Source organism: Varanus komodoensis, unplaced genomic scaffold (assembly GCF_004798865.1).
Source record: "Varanus komodoensis strain SLA01 unplaced genomic scaffold, ASM479886v1 scaffold52, whole genome shotgun sequence".
NCBI lineage: Eukaryota > Metazoa > Chordata > Lepidosauria > Squamata > Varanidae > Varanus > Varanus komodoensis.
The window spans coordinates 5,239,859-5,249,787 of record NW_025336114.1 but is presented as its reverse complement, the minus strand read 5'-3'; the positions used below and the strand labels follow the sequence as shown (position 1 = coordinate 5,249,787).

General features: G+C 44.1%; 1 protein-coding gene across 1 annotated transcript; it reads left to right on the top strand.

Annotated features, from left to right (window-relative positions):
* The first annotated feature begins 263 nt into the window (after positions 1–263).
* LOC123031957 (receptor-type tyrosine-protein phosphatase V-like) lies at positions 264–7,779 on the top strand. Its single transcript, XM_044447489.1, has 7 exons — positions 264–390; positions 481–557; positions 2,188–2,322; positions 2,968–3,090; positions 3,565–3,722; positions 3,894–4,032; positions 5,387–7,779. The coding sequence occupies exons 1-7, from the start codon at positions 264–266 to the stop codon at positions 5,444–5,446; spliced, it is 819 nt and encodes a 272-aa protein (XP_044303424.1). The 3' UTR covers positions 5,447–7,779.
* The last annotated feature ends 2,150 nt before the right edge of the window (positions 7,780–9,929 follow it).

The following is a 9,929-nucleotide window of genomic DNA, read 5'->3' as shown; positions in this document are numbered from 1 at the left end:
GGTATTAGTATCAGGGAGGCAGAAGTTATGAGGCCTAGATGATGACTCACCAAAATTCAGCTTTTGGCTGAAATTAGATTTGCAGCAAAAACGTTCTGGCTCATTATTCATTTCCCTGAGCTCCTGTACTGACAGCCTCACTCTACAAATGGCTTACTGGATGTTTTCAGTACCCTATTACCAGCTGATACGTGATTAGAACACCCCCACCAATGGAGGCGTCTTAAGACGAGAAGCATGAATGGGGCAATCAGAAGTTACAGATGCAGAGAGGTGGTACAAACCTTGATAGGAAGGGCTTAGTTGCCCTGCGGATTGATGGGTCCTTAGCAAGAATGGGAATGGTGGAGCAGTTCCGAATTAAGCAGGCTGTGATAACACTGTGGAATGGTTGGTATGAAAGCCTTTTCAATGGAACAAGGCTGTGTCTGATACAATCATCACCCCAGATGCTCCTTTCATACTAAGGCTGTTTTGCAGATGATCGGTCTAAAGTGAAGTTCTCACCATTGAATCGAGATCCCTTCTCAGACCTCGCCCATATCTGGTTCATTCCTGTGAGTCATTAGTTTCTCAGTTCTTTTCTGGTTTTAAGTTGTTACCCCAAACTGTTTCTGCTGTTTTGTGGAAGTGATCAACTGCTCATGCAAAATATATATGATTATCCTTAGGTTAACTTCCATGTTGATGTAAAATGCACATGTTCAAATTAATATTTTATAGATTAATTCATTTTTGTTACTTATTTTCATTGTGAATTCCAAAATCAAAACCAAAACCCAGACAACAAAGGGAAAAAATAAAATAAAAGATTGCCATTTTCTTATATGAGATTTAAGTATGTTACAATGATTACATAATTACTATGTATCTGTGCATTTATCTTACATAAAACAAGATGTGCTAATATTATTGGAGATGATTCTGCACAGACCTCAACAAAGGCAGTCCAACTATTCATACAAATCATCATACAAATATTCATATTCATCTACAAATCATGCCTTAAAACCACCAGTTTCATCAAGTTTTCTGTCCACTGTGGTATTGCAGATGGCCATTTATCCTTCCAGTGTTGTACTGTTAGACTTTTATCTGTCAAAAGGGTATGGAAAATTGATCTATGTTGACCTTGCATTAAGTTCTATGAGGCGGGCATTACCAAAACATTACCAAGACATGTGACTAAGAGAAATGTTAGTTTTACTGCACCTTCAACAACTGGCCAATTTAATTAAGCCCTTACTGAAAAGATGTTGTGGCAGCCAATATATTTGAAACATCATTTTTCTTGAATTAAACATACCCTAAGATCCACTATGCTTTCTCAAACCGATGCCAATGAAGCATTCCATCGACTGGACAAAAAGACTACTCTGACTACTTTAACCAATATAGCTGGCCAGTGTGGCTGTTCAGCCTCAGTCAATACTTCTAATAACAAAAGGGGTTCTGAAGCTGTGAAAATGAAGGGCCAGACCTAGATTTCAACTGTATGTATTTTAGTTCAGCCCTTGTGGGAAAATTATGTTTAGCATGCAAAACAGAGAATGGCAGAAAGTTATCAGTAGGCCATACCAGCTGATCCAAGTAAAAACCTGCATGTCCATTGAAGTCTTCCAAACAGATGCCTTCTTGCCAGTCTTTAAGTGTGGATTTCCTCAAAGATTTTATTTTCTATGTCAAAAATCAAATCACAGTTGAAGTGTAACTATGCATCATATCTCTTTTACTTCCATAACTATAGGATGCACACTATCTGTGTTGATGTAAAAGAACCCAATGCAATCCATTTAAGGACAGGGAGCAAGTATGAAAATTCCAAAACTGACCAGGGAGTGATGTGTTGCGGCACCGTTAAGAGTAACATATGACCCAGCTGGGTACCATTGATGCTACCATGGCATTCTGACAGAGGATATACAAATGCTAAACAATTAGAGTAGGAGATAGTAATTGGTGAGTTGTGGGACAACAGTGTAGGACACTGTCTCTGCAGGGGAGAAGAGCACAGATGCAGCTAATGTAATCTACCACTTAACTCCTGCAACTAAGGTACATTTTACTAGCAGTGCACCAAAGCTTAGACCAGGCTTGCCCTCTGCCTCTGCTATCCCTCCTCTTAATCTGCTGCAGCTTTTGTTCTTCCTGGCCAATTGTGCTTCTTTTTTCTGTTCTTTTTGGCAGGGCTGCAACTCAGCCAGGGACTATATAGCTATCGAAGGACCCAATAAGCTGGCCCTGGAGGAATTCTGGGGTCTGATCTGGGAACACGGAGTCCACACCATCATCACGCTGCTACCTGGGCAGACAAACAGCCTGGTAAGACAGTTGATGCACAGGTGCACAGCATGCTGGGGGCAGACTGCTCTGGAATGTTGACTCTCAGTGATGCAACAACAGCACAGAATCATGGGAGGAGTTCAGTTTGGCCCTTTGGGGTTGACAGGAATGCTACTGAGACATGGTTCTAGCTGCATACACATTGCTTTTCCCCATGTGGGACCCTCTGTAATGGGAGGCCCTGTCTGAAAGATGCAACCACACAGACAGAGCTGATGGCATGCAGCTTTCCCACACTGTCAGAGTCAGTAAGGTAGGGGGAAATCCATGTGTGTGGCCTGGACCCCAGGTTTGGGAGCTTTTACATATTACACAAGTTCAGATGGGTTTGCTTCCACACCAGTGCTTATGTGATGTTTAAAGGGCACCAGAGCCTCTCTCATACTTCTAAATGACATGGACAGCATGAGGCTGGAACTAGCCACCCACTCGCATCATGCTCTGCAGTGGTGCTCTGAATCCCATTCTTCCTCATTCCTCTCTTAGGCATCTCACAGGTTCTCATGCAGACCATCTCCTGTTCTTTGCTAGGTGCAATGTTTCGGAGTCACTGGCAATGGCTGTGCCGTCAGACTAGCTGAAGGCAGATGAATATGTAACCACAACCCTGACGTTTTTGCACAGGCTCCAGATGACACATGCTGGCCCTCAGAGGGTGCCCCCGTCTACACAGAGATGTTGACCATACAGCAAGGCCCGAAGAAGGTCGTTTCAGGATGGCCATGCGTTCAGCTGAGAATTAAATGCGTACGTGAGTTGGGAATGTCGGGAATGGTTGGGGAAGGTGGGATGCCAAGGGACCATGGACAGGGCTGCACAGAGGCCCTGTGGCCTAGAAGGCTGCTGGCAGAAGCAGAGTGAAGGCTTTGAGCAGGAGAGAGTCAGCACAGTCATGGACACGAACCGAGCTTCAAAAGTTCAGTTCAGAATGGGATACATTATAATTAATTGATTGATTCATTAATTAAGCAGTTTTGTTTCTATACTGCTTTCTGGGTGGTTTACAGTAAAGCTATTCATTTGGTGCTCAATATAATGTCATAGATGAGGGGATGCTGCTGCAATATCATTCAGAGGGTGTGTGTTGCAATGGGACTTACACCTTGTCAGGTAACATGTGCTTTTGCGTTGCACAGAATTCTTCTTTTCTGCATTGCTCTGCCAATCTGTTCTGCCCATGCACTTGCTTTATAATCACCAAGTGTCTGTTGCTTTGTCAAGGAGAAAAAGGCCAAGGAGAGAGTACTGCAACGGTTCCAGTTCCCTTTGGGGGAAGGAGAGGAGCTGCCAGCGCCTGAGATCTTGGTGGGATTTCTCGCCATGGTCAGGCAACTCGTGCCATATCGGAAGAGGAGCAGTCCCTTGGTCCTGCATTGCAGGTACGGTCGTGGCCTCCACCCTGGTCTCTCGCCCAACAAGCTTTTCCCTTGGGACTGGTGAGCACTGAAGCCAGCCCCGGAATGGGTGTTCCCAGATGGTTTCTTTGAATGTGAGTGACTGAAAAAAGTGGCCCATTGCTGTCCAGCTGATTGTTATTCTTCCTTTCCCAGTTCGGGAGGCGTTGGCCAGATGGGGGTGCTCCTTGCCCTGGACACCATGCTGCAGCAGCTGAAAGGAGAAAAAAGCGTGGATGTGTACGGTGTCGTCCTGAGACTAGTGAGGAGCTGCTGTCTCATGACTCCGACGCTGGTATGTCAGTGGCAAGGGGGCAGCTTCAGCAGTAGCAGAGAGTCCTACTCCAGCACTGGGTCAAGGCCAAGGGGCACTGTGCCCTCCTGGAGACCTGCCCTTCCCCAGTTTGCCCTGTTCTCCCTCTGAAGCCAGTCAAAGAGGACGTGGGTCCTTTCTTGTTTTCCCCAAGCCCTTTGGCAGTGGCCAGCCATGAGTGCCACTCAAGCTGTGACAGAAGAAGCAAAGAAACTTTGCCTGATGCTTCAGAGCATAATGCTTCATCAGGAGCATTTGAAGTGCGGCTTTTGCTTGTGACAGCAAGAGCAGGCTGATTGCCCTGGGTGAGGAGTGGGCAACCTGGGGCCCTCTGGTGTCACAACTCCCATCTTCCCTCACCACTGGCTATGCTGGCTGGGACTGACAGGAGATGTGTGGCTCTTTCAACATTTTGGCTTACAAGATGCCCACGGCTTCCCTAAGAATAACTAGTGACACCAATTATTTCTGGTCGTTAAAACACAAAATAACATCTCTGCTTTCAGTCAACAGTTCTTCTCATTCATGGGCAATTAAGTTCAATAATGCAAATCTTGATGTGGGCTTTAAATTCCTCGGAAAGGAATGTTATTGGAGTTATATTTTGGCACTATGTTTCTGTTAACGGTCCTTTCAGTTTTACTTGGATTTTTGTTATTGATTGCTAATAGTCACTACCACATGCTTATTCACAAACAATTCCAATTGAGTTCCATTGGATCTACCCTTAAGTAAGTCTGTCCAGAATTTCAGCCCTGGCAGGCTTCTACATTAATTTTTTCTGAGAGTTGTGACCACTAGAGGGCACTGTGCACAAGACCTTTTTGCTGGATTCCTGCACATACTAAATCCTCTCCGATTGAAAATTGCAACAGTGATGTACAATACAATTGTACTACATGGGTTTTGCACAATGTCACTGATGCTGGATACCACCTGCACACACGTGTCAATTATACATCTAAGCACAGAAGCCCTTGGCACAGAAGTCCTTGCTTTGTAAGCTCCAGTTGGGGAATTTAATGAGCCCCCTGATAACTAAGCTGTTTAATCATGGAAATGCTCAAATAAGTGACACAGTTGTTCCCAAATCTAATGCTTCTTGTAGCCACAGAAGAGCTGTAAGGATTTCACAGTGTGGCTTATCACCCCTAATGTTGCTTGCGTACTTTAGTAGCTTGATTTAGCTGCATATGCTTGCTCAGCTTGCTTATATGCATTTCTTTTTCCCTGTATGCTAATATGTCAAACAATGTGATTGGTAATCAGATCTGCAAATGTTGCTGTTCATGTTCTAGCCATCACTGGTATCTCTCATGTCTCTCTTTGTCTCTAGGATAAGTACATTTATCTCCATGAATGCATCCGTGACATGATCACCCAGAAGCAAATTTAGGCCTTAGTCTTTGCTGTGTTAGATGATGGATGAAATGCAAAGCACAGCAGGACTGAGGCCATCAATTGAATGGAGGTGTTCCTATGCAGACAGAGGCAGCTGCCCCAGAAGGCTCCTCTTAGTCTGTGCAAAGAGACAGCTAAGCAACAACAAGCCACCTGTGAAGTTCCTGTTTCCAGATTGCAAGGGATTTAACGTACTGACAGCAAACTCCAGAGCTTCAGGACAAGGGTGGCCATGCAAGAGCCATTTATTCTCATGCGGGGTGTACTGTTTGTGAGGGAAAAGACACACACACCCTTGTCGTCTTCTTTTCATCCTTGTTCAGTGATCATGGAACCTGGGAAACCCTGTACATGAACATAATTGTTGTGGAGCTCAGTAATGGATCAAGTGGACTTATAAAGTCATTACATGAATCTATGAAATGGTCACACTTAGGATAATTTGTGTAGCTCTTGAATTTTCATTCCCAAAAGAAATTAGTTGGGGAAGATGCAGAAAAGGGGAATGGACAAGACAGTCCTGCTTCTCTCCTCTCCATATTCTGGGTACTGCCTATGTGGTTCCTTCCAAGGTTGTGCAGTTATCACAGTTATGCCAGAATAACTGTGCTGCCACACTCACACATTCCCAGCTGCCAATTCAACTTTGGGATCCACCTGCACAGCAGGGCAGGATCCAATGCTGTCATTCTGCTGATGAAGCAGCTTCCATCAGAGGAATTGGGAGGAGTACAATTTATCCTTCTGGCTTTCACCCCCTGCAAAGCACACTCCAGGGGGCTGAGGAACCATCCAGAGAAGGTTTCCAGGTGGCCCAAAGGAAACCTTCCCCTTCAGGTGAAGGGAATCCTGCCATGCTAGCAGATGTCTCTTAGCAAGACAGTAGGTTCAAGTCTCGATCAGCACCCTGTTCTCATCTAGCTGACATGCAAAGGGTAGAATGGTCCTGAATAAGTAGGAGCATCTTCCCAGAAGTGCAACTAAAACTATAACAACTTCTGTATGGAAGAAGAAAAGTTAAACCGCTGGCAGCTTCTCAAGATAAACCAACAAGGTTTATGAAAGCTTTATAAAGTCACATAGCATGTGGAAGTAGGGAATAAAAAGAAGGAAAACATATTCAATTGGAACAGAAGAATCTAAGGAAATGGATAAAAACCTTGTTCCAAGAGAATTTCTTGTAATGCCTGTTTGCATAGATACTTTTAATAGATTAGATGAAATTAATAGAGGACAGGTTTATCCAGTGATGCAAGTGTTCAGGAGGGACTGGAAAAGATGACACAGAGGACAAGCAGTGGGTGGATATGACCATTTTGCCCTACTTGTGAATTTCCCAGTACATTTATTGTCTGGGATAAAAATGCTGAATTAAGTGGCCTATTGGTTTGATTCAGCAAGTTTCTATAACAGTTCTGTGTTTCATTTTCTACATTCAGCACTCAGCAAGAATAAGATCCATTAATTAGATCCATAATAATAATAATAATAATAATAATAATAATAATAATAATAATAATACCACTCACCACTATAATAAATAAATAATAATTTATGCCCCACCTTCACTCCTTCTATAAAGAACCCAGGGTGGCATACATGGTCCTTCTCCTTCCAACCAGTCTGTGAGGCAGGATAGACTGAGAATTTGCAAGTGGCCCAAAGTCACTCAATGGCTGAAGGGAGATCTGCTGAGTCAACACTCCAGCCCCTGTACCACATCGGCTCTCAGCACCCTCTGATTCTCATCACTCCTGCCTTCCCTGGAACTTGCTTCCTGCTTCTCAAAGCCAAGCTACATTTTCCACTAACATGTAACAGGCAAGCATGTGCAGCTGATTTGGGTCAGGACCACCATGCACTGGGAGAGAACAAAGAGTAAACATTTGCCCCACTTTTTTCCCTGCAATTCCCCCCCCCCCCACATGTGCTTGTGCAGGTATGTGGGTAACAAAAGTGGTGGAAAGCTCCCACTGGCTTCCAATCAGCTCCTATACTCAGGTTGGCCCTGTAGTGAAGCTGCCTGGCAAAGCTACTTGCAGGGAGAGTTCAGCCACACCATGGAGCCTGCCATTCCACGGGCTTTCACTCTGGAGCTCCACAGTACTAGACACAGCCATTTGGGAACTGTCCCAGCTGAAGTTCCCATGCTGCTCTGGGAAATGTGCCTTTTGATCTCATCGAACCCAATTCTTCCTATTTTGCTTTGGCCACTTCACTGGCTCGCCCTTCCACCCCATTTGTAAGATGGGGTTGAAGGGTGAGCCAGAAGAAATGTATTATCATACATGGGAATGCGTTTCCCCAGGTTCTCTGAAGCAGAGATAAGGTGGAAAGTAGTTTTATAATAATAAATTATTCTTTAAAAATAATACAATGTCTGGTGTTCTATTTTTGCTGGCTTCATCTGCTATTATTTTGCTACCATAGAAAACCTTAGCCATAAATTGAAGCAGTGCTCCACTAGAGGGCAGTGCAGCAAATCATTACCCAATAGGGTGGGTCCGTGAAGGACAGGGCATTTTGGAGGGCATTTGTGCATAGGGTCACCATGCATTGAATATGATGGTGCATTGCAACAACAAAGCGCAGACCTCCCTGTCCTAGGCTGGGAAAGGCTGGGATGGGGCCCTTCAAAAGGACAGGCTGGAAAAGATACACCAGCTGCCTGGAGAGGCAGAGGGCTCTCCCACACGAGAGACATGCGAAGAGAAACTGGGCAGCCATCTGAGTGGCCTGGTGTAACTTGCTGTCCTGCAACAGCAGGGGGCTGGACCAGGTGGCCTTCATGGCACCATTCTATGAAAAGATAAGAGATTGTGAGCTGCAAGGTTTTAGAACCAATGCATTTGTATACAGCAGGTATAGATTTATGAGACCAGCTGGTATCTTGGGAGTGTGGATTGAATGGGTCTGGCAAGAAGGCAACACATGTTGGAACTCTGAAAATATCATATTATGTTGTGAGGATCCTGTACACTGCCATAAGTCCCTGGCAGAAAAGGCAGGGTGTAAGCATAAATAATAGCAAAAAAACCAACACAATCAATGAAAACCATCATGTGCATTTATGTTGCTTTATGTCTTTTACATAAAGTTGATCAAAAAGCAAATGTTTGATACAATTGACAAAACAAGGGGACATATTTCCTCTATATTCACTTCAACAGAGCTGTTTTAATCTAGTTCTGAAAAATAATGTTAATATGCCCAAAAGAGTGTGACTAGTTTTGCTGTTTATCTTGGTCCAGATTTCAGGCAAAGAACAAAAAATACCAGGTGTAGAAGACCCATGAGAAAAACCAGATCATTTTCAAACAATGCCAAATGAAATGATTTCTAATACAACAAAATTCAGATACTTAATACAGCAGCCTCCTCCAAACTGGCCTCCTCCAGATGTTTTGGACCACAGCTCCCAGCATCCCTGGCTATTGGACATGCTGGCTGGGGCACAAGTCTAAAACACCTGGAAGGCACCAGGCCGAGGAAAGCCATAAGGCAGTCTATGTCCTCATGGCTCTGCTTGACTAATGGTCTTGCTAACCTCTCCAGTCTCTCACAAATTGTACAGTCATTTCCCACATGTTAAGTGGGATTCCCAGGCCTATATCCTACTCAAAAACTACACTGGTGTGGATGTCCAGCGGTCTTGGAGGTGCATAATAAGTTGGGCTGGAAGGTCCACTCTCACCCCCTTAAATTATGAGGAGGGAGGCGACTGGAGAGCATCTGATCCAGTTCAAGGTACATCTCCTGTGTCTATGACTGGCAAAGAAGACATCCATCACACTCTGAACTGGAGCAGGATTCATGTGTGAACCAATAACACTTTATATGCTGGTTGCTATTACTCCCAGTTCATCTACAGTCATGTCTGTTTTCCATTCTGGCTTAAACATTTACCAGGGACAATAAAACCAGTATCTTTTCATTGTTTTAAATAGTTGGAATTATTTGCTTACATAGATTGGGTCTCTGACCTGTTTATTTATTTAATATGTTTCTGTTAATGGAGATGTACAACCATTCAAGCCTGTTACGAGCCAGTGTGTGTGGGGGATACACAACTCTTATTTGAAATCAATAAATGAAAGCAGAAAGAAAGGACCAAAGGTGTGATGTGCATCAATTACTAAGAGAGAAAGCATTGCTACTCTAATTTGTTCATAACTAGAAGCAGTAGGTTGGGTAGGTTGCTAGGTACACCCTGAAATAAAAAGGAACACGTGTTTCCCTATAGTTTGCGCATAGATTGAGATGATACAGGATAATATAGTGTGGCAGCCTAACAGGAGAATAGCTGCACAACTCCTGTCAGCTCAAACAAAGGCCACATGAGGACACTTTAAGTTGGAACATGTAGACCCAGGGGAGGCCTTCCAGATGCGTTGAATGGCGACTCCCATAATTCCTTAGCATTAGCCGTGCTGGCTGTGGGTGATGGTAGGTGTAGAACTGTCAAGTATCCACTAGAC

Excerpts from the sequence above, each read along its gene's own strand:
- LOC123031957 (XM_044447489.1), top strand. The coding sequence starts at position 264 with ATGCAGAGAGGTGGTACAAACCTTGATAGGAAGGGCTTAGTTGCCCTG. Across the intron at positions 558-2,187 it reads CCCATATCTGGTTCATTCCT|GGCTGCAACTCAGCCAGGGA; the intron begins GTGAGTCATTAG and ends TCTTTTTGGCAG. Across the intron at positions 3,091-3,564 it reads TTCAGCTGAGAATTAAATGC|GAGAAAAAGGCCAAGGAGAG; the intron begins GTACGTGAGTTG and ends TGCTTTGTCAAG.